Source organism: Tympanuchus pallidicinctus, unplaced genomic scaffold (assembly GCF_026119805.1).
Source record: "Tympanuchus pallidicinctus isolate F22 unplaced genomic scaffold, pur_lepc_1.0 scaffold16, whole genome shotgun sequence".
In the NCBI taxonomy this organism is placed as follows: domain Eukaryota; kingdom Metazoa; phylum Chordata; class Aves; order Galliformes; family Phasianidae; genus Tympanuchus; species Tympanuchus pallidicinctus.
The window spans coordinates 31,611,282-31,632,446 of record NW_026294679.1 but is presented as its reverse complement, the minus strand read 5'-3'; the positions used below and the strand labels follow the sequence as shown (position 1 = coordinate 31,632,446).

General features: G+C 39.5%; 1 protein-coding gene across 1 annotated transcript in view; it reads left to right on the top strand.

Moving 5' to 3' along the window:
• CSGALNACT2 (chondroitin sulfate N-acetylgalactosaminyltransferase 2) overlaps positions 1 to 18,436 on the top strand; it is a 33,055-nt gene extending 14,619 nt beyond the window's left edge. Inside the window, exons 2-8 of the mRNA XM_052677586.1 lie at positions 1,188 to 2,421; positions 9,485 to 9,701; positions 10,169 to 10,270; positions 11,860 to 12,038; positions 13,791 to 13,885; positions 15,275 to 15,356; positions 16,438 to 18,436. Of these exons, the coding sequence (XP_052533546.1) occupies positions 1,767 to 2,421; positions 9,485 to 9,701; positions 10,169 to 10,270; positions 11,860 to 12,038; positions 13,791 to 13,885; positions 15,275 to 15,356; positions 16,438 to 16,730 (1,623 nt within the window). The 5' untranslated portion in view covers positions 1,188 to 1,766 and the 3' untranslated portion in view covers positions 16,731 to 18,436. The remainder of the gene's footprint in view (positions 1 to 1,187; positions 2,422 to 9,484; positions 9,702 to 10,168; positions 10,271 to 11,859; positions 12,039 to 13,790; positions 13,886 to 15,274; positions 15,357 to 16,437) is intronic.
• Positions 18,437 to 21,165: the final 2,729 nt, after the last annotated feature.

Here is a 21,165-nt window from a genome sequence, read left to right as displayed (position 1 = left end):
AATATCATGATACGCAATACTTGGTGCTCACTGAAGCGTTATCCAGGTGCTGGAAGCTGGCTGAGAAGGGAGGAATATTGCAAGGACACATATGTGCCTTGCATATGTTGCAGGGATACAATCCATAGTATAATAAACAGATGAAGCACGTTGTGGCAACAGCTTTATTTTTATGTTCAAGAATGGTAGAAAGACAGATGTGGTGATTGATGGCACTGACAGATAGCACTTCGCTCAACCCATGTCTAAAGAATATTGTTGTGTGCAATTTTTATTTCATCAGCATGTTGAAGTTACACTGAAGCTCCAGTTACACAATGCAGTCAGAATGCATGCAGGGCAAATAGATTGCTTGGATAAGTTGTAATCAGCTTTGCCTACTTTTTACCAGCAAGTTTTAAGCAAATATTTTATTTGCCATAGGAAGTAGTATCACATAGAATGGGCTTTATTTCTGCTGTATCCTTCTGTTGTCTCTCCTGTTTATGCTTCCACTGAAGTAGGCTCTTGAACTGTTTTGTTCACTGTCGTTTTTGGTATCCTCCTGTTGTGTGACTGACCTTTTTGTGGGTCTTTCCTTGCTTAGCTCTAAGGGGATGGTGGTTTCCAAGTGTCAGCGCCTCTTTCCTCTGTCTATCTACACTGAATGGTAGAAATGGTAGTGAACTAAGTGTCTGAAGCTCTCTTTCTTCACTTAGGAATCTACATTTGTAGTCTAAATTCTGTTGAGTTTGCCTTAATCTGGAATGATGGTTTTGTGAACTTTGGTATTTAAGTCCTCAATACTTTATTCATGAGTGAATAATTACTGCCTAAAAGATATTTACTTAAGTAAAAGTGAATGGAAATACAAATTGCTGCTGCTGCTTCAAAATAGCTCTTGGGTTTTTTAGATGAGTAGGAAGGGCATGTTTTCTCTTGTTTTTTCCTTCCCACAGGAGGAAAAAAAAGAAGTGGAGGAGTGAAAACTCGATGAGAATACTGTTTTAGCTAGCACATTTTCTGGAAGAGAGTGATATGAACAGGGAATAACTGGGTGATGCAATGGAAAGAAATTATGTTTTGGTTTACCTATTTTCCTGCCTCTTCCTGCTGCAATTCCTTGCATCTGTGTGTTATAATTTTGTTCATGTGTATTTGAAATGATAATGAATACTTTGTTGTTCTAATATGTGTCTTTTTTTCAGTTTTAGGTTCTGTCATTATTTTGCTGACTCAAACCACGGATTCCAAGGAGAGGAAAGAGAAGAATAAAATACTGACGTGCCAAAGGAAAATGTCAGACTAGCCAATGGCAATTACCATTACTAACCTGTAGACTTCTTTCACAGTGGGGAAAATGAAATGCTGTAGATTCCAAGCTTATAAAATGTCTTATGCAGTCTTTCCTCAATGAATTTCAAGTAGGCTAAAAACTAACCACTTCTGTTAGGAAATGGAAGTATGACTGCTGGCTGCTGTCTTCTTTCTTGTTCCCCGTTAGCAGTTTTTTTTGTCTGGGATAAGAAATCTTAACCTAGTTGTATGGGTTCAGCCCAATGTACCGTTGATGGTCATGGATGATGTGGGAACCTCTGATATATGGCTCTGCTGTGACACCTGATTAGGGAAAAGATTGAAAATTGGTCATGTGCTACATCATCAGACCTTGTAGGAGCACTTAAGGTCATAATTTCTTCCAGTTCATAATAATTGAACTCTGGGGTGATGTTCCCCAGAAGGCATGAGCAGTTAAGTTGTCTTTTTTGTTTGGAGACAGAGATAAGATGAGAATGCCTAGAAGAGGCTTAGTAATTCAAGCCAAGACTCGTTGGCTGTTAGTGGGCATTGCTTTTCTATTCAGTTTAGTCTTGCTCATGTATTTGCTTGAGTGTGCCCCACAAACAGATAGTAATGGGTCTTTACCTGGTGTTATGGGTGAAAACATGGGTAAAGAGTACTATCAGGCTCTCTTGCAGGAACAAGAAGAGCATTATCAAAACAGAGCTACTAGTCTGAAACGTCAGATCGCCCAGTTAAAGCAAGAGCTTCAGGAAATGAGTGATAAATTGAAAACTCTGCAGGATAAAAAGAGCCCCAAGGTCAATGGTATGAACTACCAGGGCACCAAAGAACAAGCATCAAATGATCTCCTAGAGTTCCTTCATTCCCAGATCGACAAAGCTGAAGTGAGTGTGGGAGCGAAGCTGCCTAGTGAATACGGCGTCGTTCCTTTTGAAAGCTTTACGTCCATGAAAGTGTTCCAGCTGGAGATGGGGCTCACTCGTCATCCGGAAGAGAAACCTGTTAGAAAGGATAAACGAGATGAATTGGTGGAAGTTATTGAGGCTGGCCTGGAAGTTATCAATAATCCAGATGAAGAAGATGATGATGACGGAGTAGGAGAGAGACAGCTGTATAGCGAAAACGACTTTGTAGAAGGTATGTCATTAGATGCTTTCCAGCCAGTTAATTTAATGCCACCACAGGCATTTCATGTTTTTTTTTAAGGGTTTTTTACCTACTTAGTTATGGCCTTGAACAGTAATTAAACGGTAAGAATTTGTATTTCCTGCAGAGTACTACTGCTTTGTTGTGTTGTGTTCCAAATAGGAAGTAAGCTATCCATTTCTAAACGGATTCCACAGGGAGTGTACAGGGAAAGCTGTAACTGCTTAAAATATTGAGGCATTCGTAACTGATGTAAGCATCTTTGTTGCAACTGCTAATTGTTTTGAAGTAATTAAAAGATCTCCAGAGAAACTGGTTGCATTGAGAGGGAAAAACTGATTCCTTTTCCAGCATAGTTAAGCTGTTTGGCTGTGAAGGTGCAGGGCATTTTCTTCACTTGTTTCTACACCACCTTCAGTTAATAGTCAGGCTTCTGACTCATGGAGTTGGCATGCTCATACTGAGGAGAGTTGTTAGTAGACTGATATGTTTTGGTCATGTCACCTGAAGAGCTTCTTCACTGTTTACTAGTTATGAGGTCTGTTAAGATGTGCAACCTTGAGCTGGGTTTAATGAGGAAAAGCATGCAGTAGATTAAATGGAAACATGGAACTGTTAATGTGAGTATTTCAGTTTAGTTGTTCTCATCTCTTCTTTCAGCACCTGTAAATTTAATTACAGAGCATATTATAGTTACAAATACAACCTTTATACTTTCAACACTTACTGGCATGCTAAAAAATGCATTACCTAAAATTCCTGTAAAGCTTGGCTTTCAAGGTACGACGTAATGCTGGTGAAGATTATTATCAGTAACGGCCTTAGGACTTGCATTTTTGTATTTAGTGTACTAAATACAGTTCATGTTTCTGTAAAAGAAAAAAATTTGGACCATGCTATAAACAAGAGCATTACTATTGAAAGGATTTGGGTTCTTAGCAGTACTGATGTCTGTACTATTAAGCGAACATGTTGGAAAAGGGTACAGTTGGCTTTGAAATAATCAGTTGTATCAATCAAAGATGGGATGTAATTGCTCTGTAGCTCAAAAAGATGAAAAAAAGTTGAAAGTTTAATGCAAGACTCTTCTTTCAGGAAGGCAAGCCTGGATATAGGATCCAGTTCATTGTGTCAGTATAATATAGCCAGTGCAGCATTAGGCCCTTATTAGGGTTTTCACTTAAAACTGTATTATCTGGAGATTGACAATGTTGCCAGGTCTTACTGTTTTATTTCCAAGTGTACAACTGCCTTTTTTCTTTGTTTCACATATTGCTTATGTTCTAGGGGATTTTTTATCTGTACTGAAGGAGATATACTGACACAAGTGAATATGAACTTCAGTGGCTGCAGATGCCCGTGGAAGAAGGTCCTAGGACCTTAGAATCGTACTTCGTACCTCTACTTCTGTTTGCACCAGTGTATTTATAATTGTTTTTGGAAACTAAACTCATTTCTTATTGTTCTAAAGGCAATTTTTTTCAAGCATAGGTTGCTGCATATGTTTTTGACAGTTCCAGTACTTAAATGATGTATTTTTGTGCTATAGCTTATGCACATGAGTCAACAGCTCACCATAGTGATGTATACTACTGTATTGTCCTTCAGGTAGAAGCTGTGAGATGTGTGGGTGTTTGTGTGTGTGTGGAAAAAGCAACTGGTTAATTTAGATACTGAGCAAAACACACAAACAAACAAACAAGGCTCATTAACTGTTTTCTGTTGTTGTTAAGAAATAGACCCAGCTGTTAGTGGGTCCCCCAGATCTCTCACACTGTAGCTCTTTGACTGGGGCACTTGTGTTAGCTCAATTGTCAGTGTCTTGATGCAAGACCGGGTAGAAAGTTGATGCCTTCCATTTTGGAAAAACTCTGCTCCCTTAAGCTATAATAAACTATTTGGTTCAAATTTCATGGCAGGTTCTGCGTGTACTGAAATAGACATCTTTGTTCCAGTAAATATCCAAACAGCATTATTTACTGAATTAGGATTGTTCATTTAGAGAAACAGTTTGCTCGTGCTGGCTTTAGTTTAAGCACATGGTTCATCATTAATGTTGTCTTTTTTTCTAGTTGCTCACTGCGTTTTTAAATAAGGGATTCAGGACTAAGACTAGAATTAGGCAGGTTGGAACAGGAGGCTAAATGTGTGGATTTTACTTACTGTTCTGGGGCAGGAAACATGATAGTGTAGTAGCTAATTCCTAGCCATCACATTTTAATATAGATAGTTTACTTTTTTTTATATATATATATTGTAAATTACAGAAGTTTTTTGCTCAAAACTAACACGTCTGTCAAGAGAAACTTACATCCAGGCTGGATGTGGCCCTGGGCAGCCTATCACAGAATCACAGAATCACAGAATCACTCGGGTTGGAAGGGACCTCAAGGATCATGTAGTTCCAACCCCCCTGCCTAGCAGGGCCACCAAACGTACACATTCAGATCAGGTTGCCCAGGACCCCGTCCAACCTGGCCTTGAACACGTCCAAGGACGGGGCATCCACAACCTCCCTGGGCAGCCCGTTCCAGGGCCTAACCACTCTCCTTGTGAAGAACTTCCCCCTAACATCCAACCTAAATCTTTCCTCCTTCAACTTGGATCCATTTCCCCTAGTCCTGCTGTTGTCAGCCCTTCTGAAGAGTTTACTCCCCTCCTGGGTGTAGGTTCCCTTCAGGTATTGATAGGCTGCAATGAGGTCACCCCGCAGCCTTCTCTTCTCCAGGCTGAACAAGCCCAACTCCCTCAGCCTGTCCTCATAGGGGAGGTGCTCCAGCCCCCTGATCATCTTAGTCGCCCTCCTCTGGACCCTTTCCAAAATCTCAATGTCTTTCTTGTACTGAGGGCTCCACACCTGGACACAGTACTCCAGGTGGGGCCTCACAAGAGCCGAGTAGAGAGGGACAATCACCTCCCTCTCCCTGCTGACCACCCCTCTCCTGATGGAACCCAGGATCCCATTTGCCTTTCGAGCTGCCAGAGCGCACTGCTGGCTCATGTTCAGTCTCTCGTCCATCAGGACCCCCAGGTCCTTCTCTGCCGAGCTGCTCTCAAGGCCCACTCCTCCCAGCCTGTACGGGTGCCTGGGGTTCTTCCGGCCCAAATGCAAAACCTTGCACTTGGCCGTGTTGAACCTCATTAGGTTCACCCGAGCCCAGCCCTCCAGCCTGTCGAGGTCCCTCTGAATGGCATCCCTTCCTTCCACCGTATCAACCGCACCACTCAGCTTGGTGTCGTCAGCAAACTTGCTGAGGGTGCACTCAATTCCCTCATCGATGTCATTAATAAAGATGTTAAAGAGCCTAGTCTGGTGGTTGGTGACCCTGCATATGGCAGGGGGGTTGAAACCAGATTAGCATTGTGGTCCTTTTCAATCCAGGCCATTCTATGAGTTTACCCACAAAATTCTGCCCCAAGCATAAGCTAAGCTAGAACAGGCATGTTTCTCCTAGCAAATGGAAATTTCCATCTCAACAGTCTTACGATGCGTAGGTAAGAATTTGATTCTGGGAATTATTTCAGCTTCTTTCCTGGACATATCCACTATTGAAATTTGAGCTGTATAACCTCTTCTGGGATGCACTTTGAGGTATAGTACTTAATCCTTATAAAATTTGGTGGCTGTGTAAACATGTCTAGGATGCTCATCTTGTAATAGACAATCTTGCCTAACAGTATATCATCATTGGCACTGTGTACATAGCTGTTTTTCTTCACTTGCATACTCTTTGAGGCGCACTCAATGGAGTATCACTGTTTATAAGAATGTTCCAGATTTTGTTCTTATCCTATTTCAGGATTCACTTAAATTGGAATTGCGTTTTACAACAAAGATGGTAACTTCCCTGTTGCTGTATTTTCTTGTCTGTGCTTAGGCCAAGTTACTACAACCATACTGACTGTTGGCAGGCTTAGAATAATAACATCAACTTTAAAATAAATAATAATAGTAATAAAAAAAAGAATGAATTCATTGCAACTTTAAAGGTACTTCCTGAAAGCTACAGAATGCTTGAAACTCAGCTGACTTCTTTTGAAAAGTAAAATAGCAAATTTCTTACATCTGTAGAGCTTTATTTTTTGTTTTTACCCTTTTTGCATTGGTAGAATTCTTGTATGAGCAGAAAAAGATCTGGCCTAAAAGTACATGATTCCCTTTGTGTGATAAAAGCTCCTGGAGGGGCTTTAGTTTACATTTCACATACTGTATTTCCACAAATAAAAGTATGTGGAACTACAAATAGTGAATGTAATTGCTGATGTGGGATTTCTAGGATAGTAGTTGATTTAAAATTAGGAAACTTGATCTATGTATAATACTGAGAAAAGGAGATGAGTAAGAGAGGAAGAACACAGCATCAGTTATCCATGCAGTTTCTTCAGAAGTCTGTGGTGTTTAAATCTTGAATAGTGATGAGAAACTCTGCGAGCCTTCATGAACATCAGACCTTCTACTGCCCTTTCTAATGCACTCTGCATTAACCAGCTTAGTTTCTATGGAATGCTTTAGGTAGAGAGATGTTTTGTTCAATAGCCATTCAAAAGTAGTTCTTGGAAAATAGGGGTTCTGCCATATGCACAGGTTAATTAGCACTTTGCTAGTGTCTAATAATGGTCTTGCTACTGAGTGACTACCAGAATGTGAGTGCTGTTTGGACTTGCTTCTGTTTTGCCAGCTGGAACAAGGCCAAGTCCAGAAGCTATTTAGGTCTGAAACCTGAGGGAATATTCCCCATCAGAGATTGAAGCTCTTTGGGAATCTTTGCCATCCTGAGCTGTTTGTCATCCAAATCACCCCTTTAGTATAATCTAAGATCAGAAATTGGCTGGTGTCCTGAGAGCTTTGACAAATAATTGGACCATGGAAAAAATACTTTCTAAATTCTATATGCTAAACCTTTTAGTTGCTTTCTTGGTAACTGGAAAAAAAAAAAAAGAAAAAAAAAAAGTATTCACAGCAATGGATGAAAAGCTTTTGGCTTTGATAGCACTTGAAGTCCCAGTATCCTTAAGATCCAGTTTGTTCAGTGAGAAATGGAACTCCACAAAGAGAGTAAATCTTCTTGGACCAGGAGTAACAACTGTTAAATTACTTCAGCTGCTTTTTAATTCTCTCCCTTTAGAGTTCTATTCTGGATGGCAGCTAGAATATGCTAGTTGGAAGGTGAGATAGTTTTTTATTACATGAGTGAGACCTGGGTGTTACACTGAATGTAATAAGCAATAGAATACATGTTGGTTCTTTTTGCCTGTTCTCAATTTTGCTTTCTGTGCATGGAAGCTTTAAAGTCATAAAAGTCTTCAAATTAGCAGATTACCCAAGGAGGTTCACTCTTAGCAAGGGGAGTAACTCTGGAAGGATGTACTTGCTATTAAAAACAGTTACGAAATGGATAAGATGTGGAGATCCAAAAGTTTGGAATTCTGTATTCCAACAATTGAGCGCTGACAAGACTATGTACAAAACTGGGTTTGTAAAATACTGGTGTAACTCTATAAAATTATTTCATTATATATCTTTTTATTTTGCCGTGTACCAGACCTCTGTTGTACTTTGTTAGACTGTGATGTAGGTTGATCCTTTGATTAAACGTAAGGTATTGACAGCTGTGCATTTTAGCAACTTCACTTACCCATTTTAGCATAATTTTCATCTTTATGTAGCTATTGGATGCCAGAGAAAAGGAATATAATATTCAGTATTGAATTCTAGTATGTACAGGAGTGCTAGTATAATGTCTGTGCTGCATATCATGAGAGAATATGTGAAAACACTGGTGCATCAGCTGCTCCTGTAGCCAAGAAGCTCTTTGCAGGGTCCAGTGCTTACTTAGCAGAGGGATGTTTTTCTCTGCTGATAACTGGTTGTTACTTCCACTTAGGACAAGCACAACTGTTTCAAACTAAGCATTAAAATATGCCTCTTTCATATAGCTCTGTGTTCACAAAGGAAGTAATGCAGGTTTGTTTGTCTTGAAGATGTGTTGGGCAGCTATAAAACAAGCACAAAAAGAAGGAAAACGGGAGAGGGAAAGTAGGGTGTCATGGGAGGAGGCTTAGGGAAAGTGCTTTGGGCAAGTAAGTAGGAGAAACTGTCATTTCTTCTTAATCTGAGCTAAATCTGAGCATACTCTGAGCTAATATCGGCACAGGATTAGCTATGCAGAGCACAGTCAAGTCTTCTGATCCTTTTCCAAGGCTTAGAATTGGAGAGGCTGTTTGGTGTGGCCAAGATGATGTTCCTTAAATGAATGCAGTCAGCTAACTGAAATAACTGAGTTCTGAGTGGGGTAAATTCTCCAGTGTGCATGAGGGGTCTTAAAGTAAAATAAGTAACTAAAAATCTCAAACTGAGTAATTCTAGTTACAGAGGACTTGTATTGTTTTATCAAATAGTGCTGTTAGCTTTATAGGAAACTTCTGTCCATGCCCCTAGAAAACCATGGATATGGTAAAGCAGTGCTGTTCTAATTAATGGGATAGAAAACAGTAACTAATGGTCAGCAGTGAAAATTTTATAGCATTCAAGCATTTATTACATGATTTTTTTGATAGGACATTTTAGATTTAACAGGCTTTTGCAAGCAACTTACTGTCGTTTGCGCTGCTCATAGTTTTGTTGTGTTATTGCTGGCCAGATGATGTCAGCTATTGCTATGGGGCTAGCTCAGGGGAAGACAGAGAACAGGCAACATTGGATTTCTGCCTTCTTTTTTGATAGCAAATAGCTGAATTCCTTTTTGGTTGGGAAGACCCAACTCTAATTATGCTTGAGAAGTTTTTGGGACCATCAAACTTAGTTCAGTCTGTAAGAAGCAGAGGGAGCTGGAGATAATTTGTGATTGTTTTTGAGATCTGTTATAAGAAAGTAGGAGATTGAGCTTGACTTGTGGTGGTTTGTTTGTTGTTGTTTGGGAAAAAAAAAAAAAGCAAAACACTTAACAGCTTTACTTTATACTTTTTTTTTTAGTTCTCAGGAGAAAGGTGTTTCAGCAAATACCATTGCTGGGATCTTTGACTTTAAAAATTACTTGTGTGACTTATTCTTCAGGTTACTATCGTACAGAAAGAGATAAAGGGACACAATATGAGCTGTTCTATAAGAAGATGGATGGCATGGAATACAGACATGTCACGTTGTTCCGACCGTTTGGACCCCTCATGAAAGTGAAGAGTGAGACTGTCGATATTTCTAGATCAGTCATTAACATTATTGTCCCTCTTGCTGGAAGAACTGAAGCATTTGCACAGTTTATGCAAAACTTCAGGTGGGTGCATGAGATTATGTAGTGAGCTATGTTGCTGACTTCAAGTATTTTATTTTCAGAATGATTTTCTATTCTGATAGATTTGTGAGAAAACTAATGATTCCAACATTGCCTGCAGCTGCCTGGGGATGTTTGTTAATTGATCCTGTTGTATGGAGAAAATGTTCTTTCCAAAAGGAATTGAGAAATTGACAAGCATACACTCTTGGAGTGTATGACAGGGCTGTTGTGAGCCTGGGCACGTGCTATTGAACATCATTGTGTTTACATCAACTTTTGAGCTCCTGTGTATTGGATCTTTCTGGTTCAAACATAAAAATGGGAGAAGACTTGGGAAAAATTCTTTCTTCAGTCTGACCAGAATACATACATCTAGTAATACATCTAAACACAATAGTTTTAAAGCATCTGAGACATCTGTAACAGGGCAAGCTGTAATTAACATCAGCTTATCTTCCTGCTTCTAGGGATGTGTGCATTCATCAGGATAAGCGTGTCCACCTCACAGTGGTGTATTTTGGACAAGATGGTCTGTCAGAAGTAAAAACCATTCTAGAGTCTGTATCTAGGTAAGTGTGTCAATACAAACATGTCAAATCTTTTAGTTTAAGATGGAAACAATACAAAGAAGAAGCTTGCTGTCAGTTACAGGCTAATAGGAAAATAACTTCGTTTCGGTTGACGTTTTACAGCTTAAGTTGCAAAATTCTCCTGAAGACTACTAAAAATCAAGTTTAACAAATCAAGACTAGCAGCAGTGGCTTTGAAGTTTCACTCAGTCTGAAAAACTACAGGGCTGAGTCTTGCTGTGAATATTCAGTCATAACAACAGACTCATAAGAATTGAAACTTTTTTTGAAGTGAACTCTGTCTGGATAGTTGTTTCATTGGAAAATGGGTTTTTATTTAATGACAAGAAAGAAGAATGATTGGCGTCAGTAGTCAAGGGAGGCTGGTCAGCTGCAGACTCTTAGGAGTTGAGCTTTGCTCTCGGTCCTCCTGGTAATATGTAGTGAGTCCCTTTTCCTTTGCTGTAAAACAACTCTAAATGAAGTATTTTGTCATGACTATCAGAGGAAATAGCTGTATTATAAAATTGCTATACGTTGATTTTTTTTTTTTTTTTTTTTTTGGTTCCAAGAGTAAGTAAAATCAGTGAAATAACAGACCTGCCTCACCTTTGGGTTGGTTAGTAGTGTCTGTAATGTCTAACTAAGGAGCCCCTGCTCTTGCCTGAGCTGCTCTTCTTTGTTCTGAGCCCATGACAAACGTTATGAGCCCATAAAGTTTGTGAACTTAGAATGGGCATAGACAGCATTGTTACTGGCTTAAAACGTCATGGTCAGTCGGTCTGGCATGCATGGAAATTTTTTAGGAAGCAAGGAATGCTTCTGTCTTACTCCCATAAAGCCTGCGCGACACACAGCCTGTGGAGTGCTGGCAGCTTCTGTTTCTGGAGCACTTTCTATCACCTGCTGTGTTCCCTATGAGACTTGCTGTTCCTCTGACAACAACCAGTCAGGCTCTGAGTGGCAAACTCACAAAGCAGGTCATTACCTGATATCTTTTCCATTGTGTTACTGTTTGAGTGTTTTCACTCTCTTCTCTTCAGGAATTTTCCTCTGAATCAGACACACGCTTTGCCTGAAAGCATTTATTCCTCAGATGCATTTCCAACCCCTCACTGCTATTCCTTTGCTCTCATACGAAGAGCTTAAGCATGCACACCACTGGTCTTGAAAAAGCAATGAAAAGCCAATTGACTGGGTCATGGTGGCATTGGTATATAGATAACATTTTGTCACATGAGTTTGGTGGGAGGCTTTGTCCTTCTCTCAGACTTGGTGAGGATGTTAGAGGAACAGACAGAGCTGTTGCCTTATGAATTTGAAGTAATACCAGTTACCAGAAGGCCTTTTAAATCTGTTTGAATGATTGTTGTGAAGTTGTGGAATAAGACTTGTAGCACAGTGTGCGGTCTGCTACTTGAAACACACAGCTACATGGAACTGGTATTTTTTTTCTCATCCTGATGATATAATTAGGTTTTTAAAACAGCTTCCGGAGCGGCGTTACTGTGAAATGCTCAAAAAGTATAAATAGGCCCTTCTGACCCACATAAGGATTAATTTTGGGTTTGGCTTTATTTTCCTTCTAGAGAAACTAACTTCCACAATTACACGCTCGTCTCTTTGAATGAGGAATTTAACCGTGGCCGGGGACTGGACATGGGTGCCAGAGCCTGGGAAAAGGGCGAGGTCCTGATGTTCTTCTGTGATGTTGATGTTTACTTCACAGCTGAGTTCCTCAACAGTTGTCGCTTAAATGCTGAGCCTGGTAAGTTCCTTTGTCTTGGTTAGCTTTCACTGATCTGAATTGCATGCGCAGAAGACAAACTTGAATGATGGACCTTAATAATACTATGCACGTAGGAAAATGAAAAATGTTCTATGCACAAAAGAGAAAACGATATTTGAGGGAGAACTTCTTTACATTAAGGGTAATGGAGAACTGGAACAGGCTGCCCACAGAGGTTGTAGCATCTCCTTCTCTGGAGATACTCAAGTGCCATCTGGACACCTTCCTTCCTGTGTGACCTCATGCAGGGAACCCGCTTTAGCAGGGCGGGTTGCCCTCAATGGTCTTCAGAGGTTCCTCCCAACCCTTATGATTCGGTGTGTATTTAGACTGAGAAATAACTTTTGCCTTAGAGAAATAACTTTTGCTTGTCTTCAGAACACATTGTACTTTTTTGTACAATGTGAGCAGTTTTCACATTCTTTCAAGATTTGGCAATCTAAAAGAAAGCTGGACAATTGTTTTAGCAATCAAACTGCATGTAAACTTGTGACAAAATGCAGTGCAGGGCTTATTGTGGAAAGTGATTTTTTTTCTTTTTTTTCTTTTTTTTTCTTTTTTTTTTGTTGAACTAAAGTTTCAAACAAGCTTTTCTCACACTTTCAGTTGTATTGCTGAGACACATCGTGAGTGCTTTACAGTAGAGCCAAATAACATGCTTCTTGAAGGAACTGAGCTAGGGCTCTGCATTTGCCTCCTAAGTTCTGAATTCTTCTGACCGCTTTACCCGACTTAGAGACTTATTCTACAAGCTTTTACAAAGACAGATAAAGCTTTCTTGAGTTAAGAAGCATGTTAGTTAAGGACTTCTCATGTCAAATATTGGTTTTGTTTCTTAATGCTTAACCTTGTTCCAGATTTCTTGTGGCCGGAAAACTTACTCCAAATGTCAATTTGGAGTGAACTGATATGTTTTTCGCATAATTCACAGACAACAGACTGCTCTAAGGCAGATGCTTAAGTTCTAATTGTTCTTTCCCTCCTGTTTCTGTACTTCATTAACTGAGTTGTATTTGTAATTGGAAAAACTTGGGAATGCCTCGTGAGCTTTCTCATGGAAGGGATTTTGAAGGACTGTTTACCAATTTGTGCTGACGGTTTGTCATCTCTGCTTCAAGTGAGATCTGAAAACATTTTGTCCACATTCAGAGCTAATACTCAAACCAGGGTTCTGAAAATTCCCGTAGGCTGTCACTGTTAACCTTTAGATGACTGGCTTAGCAAGAGATTTGTGAAGAACTTTATCAGGCTTCTGGAAGAAGCACAGAACTGCTGTCATAGTGTAATCAAGATATTCAAAATGTTTGTTCTTACAAAGAGCATCCTGGGAATATGTGCCTTTATTTGCATACCCTGCATTTTATGACCTTACGTCTTCGCAGATGTTACAGTGTGATTTGGGCTTCAGTGCTTTTGTAGATTTAACCATTGTTGCAGGGATTTTTTTCACTGTCTTCCGATGTGTTGATGTATACATGCACAGTCGTCATGTGGAGACTATATATAGTTGTACATAAAGATGTGCATCTAAGTATAGATGTGTACATGTTTTCCTTAGCCAACCCCTCTGCCTCTTGCTCACAAGATGCCAGACTTCCTGAATGGAAAATCCTAGCAGTTTGACCTTAGTTATATTTGTTTTCATGTGGTGGATAATAACTAATTTTCCTGTTTCTTCCTGCCTTCAGAAAGGGTGCTCACAGTGAGTAACAGTTACCTTTTGACTTTTAGGAAAAAAGGTTTTTTATCCTGTGGTATTCAGCCTCTATAATCCTGCTATTGTCTATGCTAACCAAGATATACCACCCCCTGTGGAACAACAGTTGGTAAGTAGCATGATTTATTCTGAATGGGATCAATTGTGCTTTGTATTAAAACAGAATTAAATGGAGCCTAATGGTCTGTTTGGAATATCTTGTAACTTTGAGCAGAGTATATGTATCAGCATTGTTCTCCATTATGGGCAAAGCATTTTAGAAGATAAGCTTATCAAACAGTACAAAACTCATTCTTAATTGAGCTTGGAGTTCTATTTAAATCTTAAATGTATAATTAATCAAGTGAAGTTGGTAGCTCTTGACCTGCTTCTTATTACTGGGTTTGAAAGTCAATACTGCAGGGAGTGGGAGCATAACATGGCAGTAACTTTCCTCCTGTGCTCCAGCAGATAGTTTAACTGAAAGGAGGAAATGATAAATACTGCTTTATAAGCTTCTCTTGCTTCTTAACTGCAGTGTCAGGAAGTGTGCCGTGTAATTAAAGGTAGGAAAGGTGTCAGTGGCTTCTTCTCATGCTGTGTGAAGCTATATTCACTACAAGTTGTTTCTTTTCTGTTGTTATCCAATTCTGCCGGAATCATTGGATGTTATACCACTAATTTCATCTTGCTTTTGGTATGCAAAACCTTATTTCTAGAGAACTTTCAGTGTAAATAATACACAAAGCTCACAAATACTCGGTAGAATAGATTTAAGAATAATGTGTACAAGTGTTGTCTGAATCTTTGTTGCCTAACAGTGGAATGGCTGTAGAAAATGTCTGTGCTTAATCTGTTTAAAGAGGATACACAAGAGGAAATGGGGTTTAGCAGCTGGGACTTCAGAGGTTTAAAAAAAAAAATTCAAAGAGGGAAAGTGAAGAGCAACACATCTTTACTCAATGTAATTAGTCCTCCTCAGTGTTCTGGGAAGGTAAGTGTTTTCTGGAAGCCTTCAGAAAGTAGAAGGAAAGTTTTTGGCCTCAGGTAGTCGCAGCTGAAAGTGCATTTCTTGCTTGAAAGCTGTTTTATTTGCTTATTCCAATTCAAAACTTTATAGTAACTGAATTCAGTAATCTTAGTTGTCCTATCTGAAGGGATAAATCTAGCATAAGAAACTGAACAGGAATTGCAGTCCCAGGAACAGACGGTTTGGTTATGGGCTATCAAAAATTTACTGCTTGCTCTAACTAGATGCATAGAAAACAGGTGTGTGAACACTGAGAAGTACAAGTGACAACTGCAAGGGAATAAGTGCTTGGAATTGCATGGGAAGAGGTTAAGTAATGAGAAAAGTCAGGTGCTCAGTATGTGATAAGACAGAAGTACTAGAAGCATGACATGCTGTATCCTGCGGTGAACAAACAATCAGAAGAATTTAGGGTTCTGCTAAACCAGGTGTAGCGTACATCCTTTGGTGTATGTTGCATTTCAGAAAGCTGTTGTGTTAAAATTGTAGGTACACAAGAAGGATTCTGGTTTCTGGCGAGACTTTGGCTTTGGGATGACTTGTCAATACCGGACAGACTTCCTAACTGTTGGTAAGAAAAAATGGGGGGAGGTGTTCAAAAGCTGATTCTCTGTTCTTATCTAACTGCAGGAAATTAATGCAATCTTTCCCAAATCCAGCATTCCAATCTACTGACTCTCAAACTAGACAGAAATCAGATGTTTCTAGATTTTCTGTTCCATCTGACTTGTGTGCTGGGAGCTACAATATTTGTTATTATCAATAGTGTTTCACTCAACTCACACTTTTTTGTACTGCGTGTCTGTCAGAATCAAAATCACAGTTTAAGAAACACATCTCAAGTTAACCTATAGCAGAAAAATAGTGAAATTCTTTCTTTTAAATAAGCTTGATTAGTTAAATATTCAAGACTTTACAGATGTGCTTTGGCACCCTCTTGTGGCACTCTATTAAAACTGAGAACAGCCTGACATGATTAAATTTGGAAGGCTCTTGATAATCTGCTAGGAGGTATAATGATACAGACCTATTGGCTGTATGATGATTTGCATGCAGGCTAATCTCTGAGAACAGGCACACTGTGTATAAATTTAATGAAGACTTGATGAGTTTCGATGATTTGTATGCAAGTGTGAGCTGGTTTTCACTGTGGTCCTGGAAAGGCAAGAGAAATGTTGAAAAGGTGGAGTAGATTGCTTTTTTAAAATAAACGTTCTGTGTTGTGACCTGTGGAGTAATTGCTGGCTTTTTTAGAGAGGGCTTTTGCTATGATGCATGACTGCCTCAATTTCCAGCTGCTGAAATCCATTATGATTGCTAAAAATAACAAAAAAAGCATGTCCAGCATGGTTTGCCTACGATTTTTTGCAGCTGTCACATGGGTGTCATGGTTAATGTGATTAGGGTGCTCTCTTGGAAGGGGCTCTCTGAAGCCAGCAGTGCATGATCTATGTCCTGGGCAATACCACCACAAAGGATGTTGTATGTTTGAAGCTTTCAGCTCTCAATTTGGCATGGAGTGCTTGTAGTTAATTGCTCCAGAATGTCTGGCATGTCACATAAGATTGCATAGTATGTTATGTGGGGAGTGTTGCTCTTTTTACCTTGGGAACAGTTTGTGTGTATAACGTTTTCTGATACTGTTTTTTTAGGGGGTTTTGACTTGGAAGTGAAAGGTTGGGGCGGTGAGGATGTTCACCTTTACAGAAAGTACTTGCATGGTGACCTTATTGTGATCAGGACACCGGTCCCTGGTCTCTTTCACCTCTGGCATGAGAAACATTGTGCAGATGAACTCACTCCAGAGCAGTATCGCATGTGTATCCAGTCCAAAGCCATGAACGAAGCCTCTCACTCGCACCTTGGGATGCTGGTCTTCAGGGAGGAGATTGAGACTCACCTCCGTAAGCAGGCTTACAGGACTAACAGCGAAGCAGTGGGTTAATTGGAGCCCTGAGACAGGGTGAAACCGATGACTTCGAATGAACCAGCATCATTTTACAGCCTTAATTCAGCTTAAAAATGCAGTGCCTCTCTTTTTCAGTGAAGAAGAGTTTAGGGTTTTTTTGGTTCTTGTATTTGTTTTCTGAGCAATTGTTTGACTGATACTATTTCCCGCATATCTTGCAAGTTCAAGCACCTCAAATAAGAAATTGGAAAGTGTATGTAGTTCAAAGAAAGCATCTTCAGTATCGACCGGAGAAATGCGTGGAACATACTACTCAACACTTCACCACATGGTACATTTTGGTTCTTACGTTTGTGTTATTTTAAGAATTAAATTAAATCTTTTGTGTTATCTGAGTATTTTCAGTCTGTGTGGCTCGCTGCGCTGTGTCTTTGGAAGGATATTATACTTACACTCCATTGTAGAAATGAGAGGTGTGAAAAAGAATCTCAGTAAAAAAGATACACAGCGTATGCTAATTGGTCTGCTAACTGTTCCAGTTGTTGATTTGACAGCAATACCAGCAATACTGCATTTGCTGTATTAACCAGTGTTCACGTTGTTGAACAGAAAATACTCCACGTGAAAGGGCATGGAAACGCAAGCCTTTTAAAGTGGAATTCTGGTGTTTAGTGGAATTTCACATTGCTGAAGACACCACCACCTTATCTTGATGATGGATCAAAGAAGTTGGGAAGGCTCCAGTCATGTGTTTCTGGCTCTAGTCATTTCCCACAGTAGTTAATGCATCATAAAATCCCTTCTGTTAACCAAGCTATGCTATGAAATGTGTATTTTAAAGATTTTTTTTTTTTTTTCCTCCATTCCTTATTCAGCAGCCTTGCTTCCTCATTTCAGCCTTCAAGCTGAGGAACCATCATTTCATTGCCATGTGTATTTATTAGAGACCTATTTGCTGTTATGTCAGTGTTGTCCCTTTCTTTCTCTTCGCTCTGGCATTTTCCTGACATGTTTTCAGAAGGCAATCATATACTCTTAAGCTATTACTCAGACTGGAAAAGCAAGTGCTGTTTCACAGGATGCTTCCTGTTCTGCTGATTATCCCACATAGCCTTATTCTTTTTCAATTGAAGGTGAGGGAGGGAGTTGTTTTCTCTTTAGTTTGTTTGTTTGTTTTTGGAGGAAATGGAAGGGGTCAAGCATGCATGAACAGAATTATGCCTCATCTGTGTCTTGTACAATGGCGCTACTACTTTACTGCTTCCCCTTCAGGTATTCTGGGATGTATAATCAGTTTAAACACAGGGAGGTCACTTTTTTCCATGTTGTCTTATATGCTACCATATGGCATGCCTCATTTTTCAATATATTTCTTTTCAAAATTAGTGCTGAGAATGCTAATTCAGTGGTTAAGCCATTTGCTTGGTCTCAGTTTAGAAATTAGGTGAAAACCCTTCTCAAACCAGGTGTTTAAGTTCTGTTAATGAATTTGATTGAATTCAGTTTGCTCTAAGAATTCTGAAAGCAATTAAAGATCTAAATGGATTATGTTTCTGAATAGCAGATGCTGTGCAAACAGTTCTGGGCACTGATCCTTTTTTTATGTACATAACATTTGCCTTTATGTAACTTATTGTGGAGAACAGTGTACTGTATTGTACTTAGAGTGAAGAGAACACATTGCAAGGCTTCTTGCAGTTGATATTCTCTGTATAATAAAAGGAATATCTGCATTTTAGAAATGGTTTTAAGCTGTTTATTTGAAATAAGATGTTTTGCAATAATATCTTCCCTGGTAGATGATGCGCCAAATTCAGGTATGTTTATTGAGAAGTTCAGTGAGCTCATTTTTGCATCTCAAATTGGCATGTATCAGACAAGATATGAAACTTAAAGTAGAAGCTGTTGTACTTCAAGATAATCTGGTGGTGGGTCGTAACAAAATAAGATGGCAGTAAGGAAAGGATCATGTATTGACATGTGAGTTTTAGGAAGATGTATATGAGAACTTCTGTTGAGATTCTGGCCCTTAAAACTTGGGCTGCTACTGCTGTCCTAGCTCTCCTGTCACAAAAGTAAGCATCAAAAATGCCTCTCACGTGGCATGCACTGGCATGAATACTGAGGTTGTATGGAGGTGTTAAGCATTGCTGCTGATCAGCAACGATTCTATAATCAGCATCCAGCTGAGTTTTCCTGTTTTGCCCACTGCAGAGTGTTGATACTGATAGCCAGATCTGAGTGATTGTACTTAATCTAAATGGCTGAAATGGGAAAGGAAGAACTGTTAGTAATGGCTTACGGCAAAGCTGAATGTAGACATAAGTAGTGTCCAAATGACTGAGGATTTGTGAACTTCCTTGGAGACCTTTCAGCCTGCACTTTTTTCTGTCTGTTCGACATCATTACTTCTGCTCTGTTCAGTAACTGTTGGTGTGAAGATGTGCTACGGTGTATTAGCTCACAAAGAGCACTCTCGTGCTTAGTTACAGAAGCCAGAGATGCTAGGATGGGATGTATGCTGTGTCAAGTCAGTGCGAGGTACTTACGGTACAAAGGTAGCAACAGGAGTAATTTTCAGCATGGAGTCTTCTCAGGTTCTTTTTGCTACTCATTGGTACTGGATTTGGTACACACATCTCATGGTCTGCTAATGCCTGCTCTTCTGTAAGGTGATGATCTTCCTGCTCACAGTGTAGAACATGCACAGCAGGAAAATGTTTTATTTCAGTGGTGTTTTACAGTTCTTAGGGTAGCTTATTAATAACTACGATAGCAGAAATTAAATCAGTTACTTAAATTAAAAGCTCATAAGATTTAAAATTTGCTCTTCCAGGGAGGGAGTTGTTACTAATCATCTGCACCTCACGTTCCCTAATGATTTATCACTTACTATTCTTTTTCTTTATTAGTGGAATTAAATTCAAAATGATGAATTAACTACCAGCTTTTCATGAGATCCTACAGTTGGTCTTCATTTTATTCTCAAGAGTTTTTGAATTTTGCTCTAGGGCTTGAATAGGGCCTTGACTTACAATAAATAAAACAATCTAAATTAAGATTGTACCTCAGTGATTTAATGGATATTCTTTCCAAAATACACTGCAGTGGTTTTTCTGTGAGCAGGGGCTTCACTGAAGAGAATCAATTATTGAGTATTGCACAGATGGTTTTGTTTATTTTAACAAAATTATTTCTGGATTCTCCAGAAGAGGATGAGATGCTTTTTTTTTGTATCCCTAGTATACCAAAACAGAAAGAGAAAAGGTTAAGACTTACAAGTTGTAGGGAGTCTGATTCTGTAGCAACACAGTAAACAGAAGTTACTCAGATGTGTAGCATCCGAAAGTCCTAAAGTGCCTGCTGCTTCCCTGGGTCTGCTCTCCTGCTTTTCACCATTCCTTTGGACTTCTGTTTCCCCAGAAGCCTGCTGGCTACACATTCTTGGGAAGTGCTTAACTTTCTCTTCCTTCTCTACCTTAGTCTTGGGAAAGGGTATAGGCAGAATTTCAGGGCTCAGATTTCGCAGTGAAGCGTAGTCACTTGACTAATAGGTCAAGCAGCTTCTGTCTGGCTGTGGATGATAGTGATAAGTGAGTTATACACATGTGCAGTTAACACAGAGCTAAGTCACTGCCCAGTATCTGGCAGGTATATGTGCAAATCTGGAGAGCAACTCTTAGTAACATAAATAATTGTGTGTTATAAATATATCCTGAAACTTTGGATGACTTACTACTTGATCACTCAGTGCTGCATTATGTTACCCTGTTTTTTTCTTCCTTCACAAGGTTTTTGTTTGTTTTTCATCTATCCCTAGTTATCGTCTTTCTTGTTGACCCATCCCATTTATTTCCCTTTTTATGCAGCTCCTGTAGTTTTTTCTGCTTCTCTGCCACAAAGATGATGGCTTTTCATCAGCTTCTATCTTGGCTCTTCAGAAACACAGGAGCCACTGAGCTACTGTGAGGAGGAGGAGTAGTGATGAGTGCTAGGAAAAGCCAAATGCTAGGATGCTGGGAGCAGGACAGGAACTCCAAGGGTGTACAAAACTACTTTCTGCTATTTACTGGCTTTGAAATAGGGCTTTAGTCCACTGTTTTTTCTAATTATTCCTGTATTTGTTGTCGTGTTTCACACTGAAATACAGTAAACTCTTTCAACAATGTGTGGTTCACAACAAAGAGCAGAAGTTGAAGACAATTGCCTATAACTGGTGTTTGTGCAGCACTGGTTCTGTTCTGTAATGAAAGTAGTGGTAGAACATCCCTTCATTACCAAGTGAATTCCAGACTGTGTTCACTGACCTGAGCATGGTGAACTGGCTGCTTTCTGCACACACCAGTCTGTGATACAAGAGCACTGTTTACATTCAGCTTGCAGCTGAGAGAGATTTGTTCTTTCCCAATGAAATTGTGACTTTTCAAAGGTGTTTCCTAACCTCATCCACAAAAGGGAGGAAATTAACCAT